General features: G+C 40.6%; 1 protein-coding gene across 1 annotated transcript; it reads right to left on the bottom strand.

Annotated features, from left to right (window-relative positions):
- Positions 1 to 522, bottom strand: LOC138907713 (uncharacterized). The gene has a single exon (XM_070198320.1). It carries the CDS (start codon positions 520 to 522, stop codon positions 1 to 3), a length of 522 nt encoding a protein of 173 aa, XP_070054421.1.
- Positions 523 to 2202: the final 1680 nt, after the last annotated feature.

Genomic DNA, 2202 nt, shown 5'->3' with positions numbered 1-2202 from the left:
TTATAGAGTTGTGTTAGCTTCCGTTGCATCCTGCGTTCCCCTGGCATCCTCGCTATCTTCAATCTGGAATAAGAAAGGGTATTTAGACTTCACCTCCTTTTCCGCTTCACATGACATTTCTTCTGTATTCCTTTTCTTCCATAATACTTTGACGGAAGCTACATCCTTTGTTCTCAGCTTGCGAATTTGTTGATCTAATATAGCCACTGGCACTTCTTCATATGATAGATCCTCCGAAACTTGTACATCTATGATAGGGATGACCCGAGAAGGGTCCCCAATACATTTCCTCAACATAGATACATGGAATACCAGGTGGACAAATTCCAATTTGGATGACAATTCTAACTCATAACCAACCTGTCCAATTCGTCGAATAATCTTGTATGGCCCGATATACCGTGGACTCAGCTTACTCTTCTTCCCAAAATGCATAACACCCTTCATCGGTGAGATCCTCAGAAAAACTCGATCACCAACCTGAAACTCCAGATCATGACGTTGGACATCGGAATAAGACATTTGCCTGCTTTGTGCCCTCCTTACTCGTTCTTGTATCACTTTCACCTTCTCAATGGCTTGGTGAATCAAATCTTACCCATATATATCTATTTTGCCGACTTTGAACCATCCAACTAGTGATCTACATCTGCTCCCATACAACGCCTCGTACAGGGCCATTTTAATACTGGAATTGTAGCTATTAATCTAGGCAAATTATATGAGTGGCAGATGGTCATCCCAATTACCCTTGAAATCTAGAACATATGCTCGTAGCATATCTTCGAGTGTCTGAATTGTACGCTCAGTTTGTCTGTCAGTCTGCGGATGGAATGTAGTGCTGAGATTCACTTGTGTGCCTAAACACTTCTGAAATGACCTCAAAAGTTAGCCATAAATTGAGCTCCTCGGTCTGATATAATAGATATCGGCACACCATGAAGCCTAACAATCTCCTTGATATACAACCTCGCATAATCTTCAGTCGTGTAAGTTGTCTTAACTGGCAGAAAATGGGCAGATTTTGTAAGTCGATCAACTATCACCCCAGATGGAGTATTTATGATAAGAGCGAGGTAGTCCAATAATGAAGTCTATATTGATCACCTCCAATTTTCAGGTTGGAATCTCTATATTTTGAATCAATCCACCAGGTTCTGATGCTCGATCTTTACTTGTTGACGATTAGGACACTAGGCTGCAAATTTTGCAATAGACTTCTTCATGTTGTCCCACCAATACAACTCCTTAACATCGGGATACATCTTTGTCGAGCAGTGATGGGTGGAATATCCGGACTGATGAATCTCAATCATAATCTTTATCGCAACCCTGCCACATTAGGCACACATAATCGGCCCTGGTATCTCAGTGCCCCATCTCCTCCAATCTCAAAATCTGTAATCATACGCTGCTGAATGCCCTCTCTAAATCGTACTAAGGCAGGCTCTTCGTATTGTCGTGTTTTTAGCTCAGCTACCACAGACGATTCTACTGTATTTTGTATAGCAACACCTCCTTAATCAGAGTCTAACAATTAGATTCGCATATTGTCCAGTTGATGAAGCTCTTTAGGCAACCCTTGTCTACCTGCGTCAATGTGTAATAAACTTCCCATTGAATTATAGTTGAGAGTGTCTGCCACAATATTGGCATTATCGGGATGGTACAATATCTCGACATCATAGTCTTTAAGTAATTCAAGCCACCTTCGCTGCCTCAAATTCAACTGCTTCTACTTGAAGATCCATTGCAAACACTTATGATATGTGTAGATGTCAACATGAATTCCATATAAGTAGTGCCGCCATATCGTCAAAGCATATATTATTGCAGGAAATTCAAAATCATGAGTGGAGTAATTCTTTTCATGTTTCTTCAATTGTCTAGATGCATAAGAAATCACCTTCCTACGCTGCATCAATACGCACCCCAAACCTATACCGAGGCATCATAATATACCACATTACCTTCTGTTCCTTCTGGGAGAGTGAGCACTGGTTCGGATGTCAATCGATTCTTAAGCTCTTGAAAATTACGTTCACAAGCGTCAGACAAATGTAACTTGGTAGCTTTCTATGTTAACTTAGTCAATGGTAACTTGGTAGCTTTCTATGTTAACTCCATTGATCTTTTGAGTGTCGACACTAATACCCTTGTCAGATATCACATGGCCAAGAAATGTTATTGAGTTCAGCAAGA

This window comes from Nicotiana tomentosiformis, chromosome 3, assembly GCF_000390325.3.
Source record: "Nicotiana tomentosiformis chromosome 3, ASM39032v3, whole genome shotgun sequence".
NCBI lineage: Eukaryota > Viridiplantae > Streptophyta > Magnoliopsida > Solanales > Solanaceae > Nicotiana > Nicotiana tomentosiformis.
This window is presented reverse-complemented; position numbering and strand designations above follow the sequence as displayed.

Excerpts from the sequence above, each read along its gene's own strand:
- LOC138907713 (XM_070198320.1), bottom strand. The coding sequence starts at position 522 with ATGTCTTATTCCGATGTCCAACGTCATGATCTGGAGTTTCAGGTTGGT.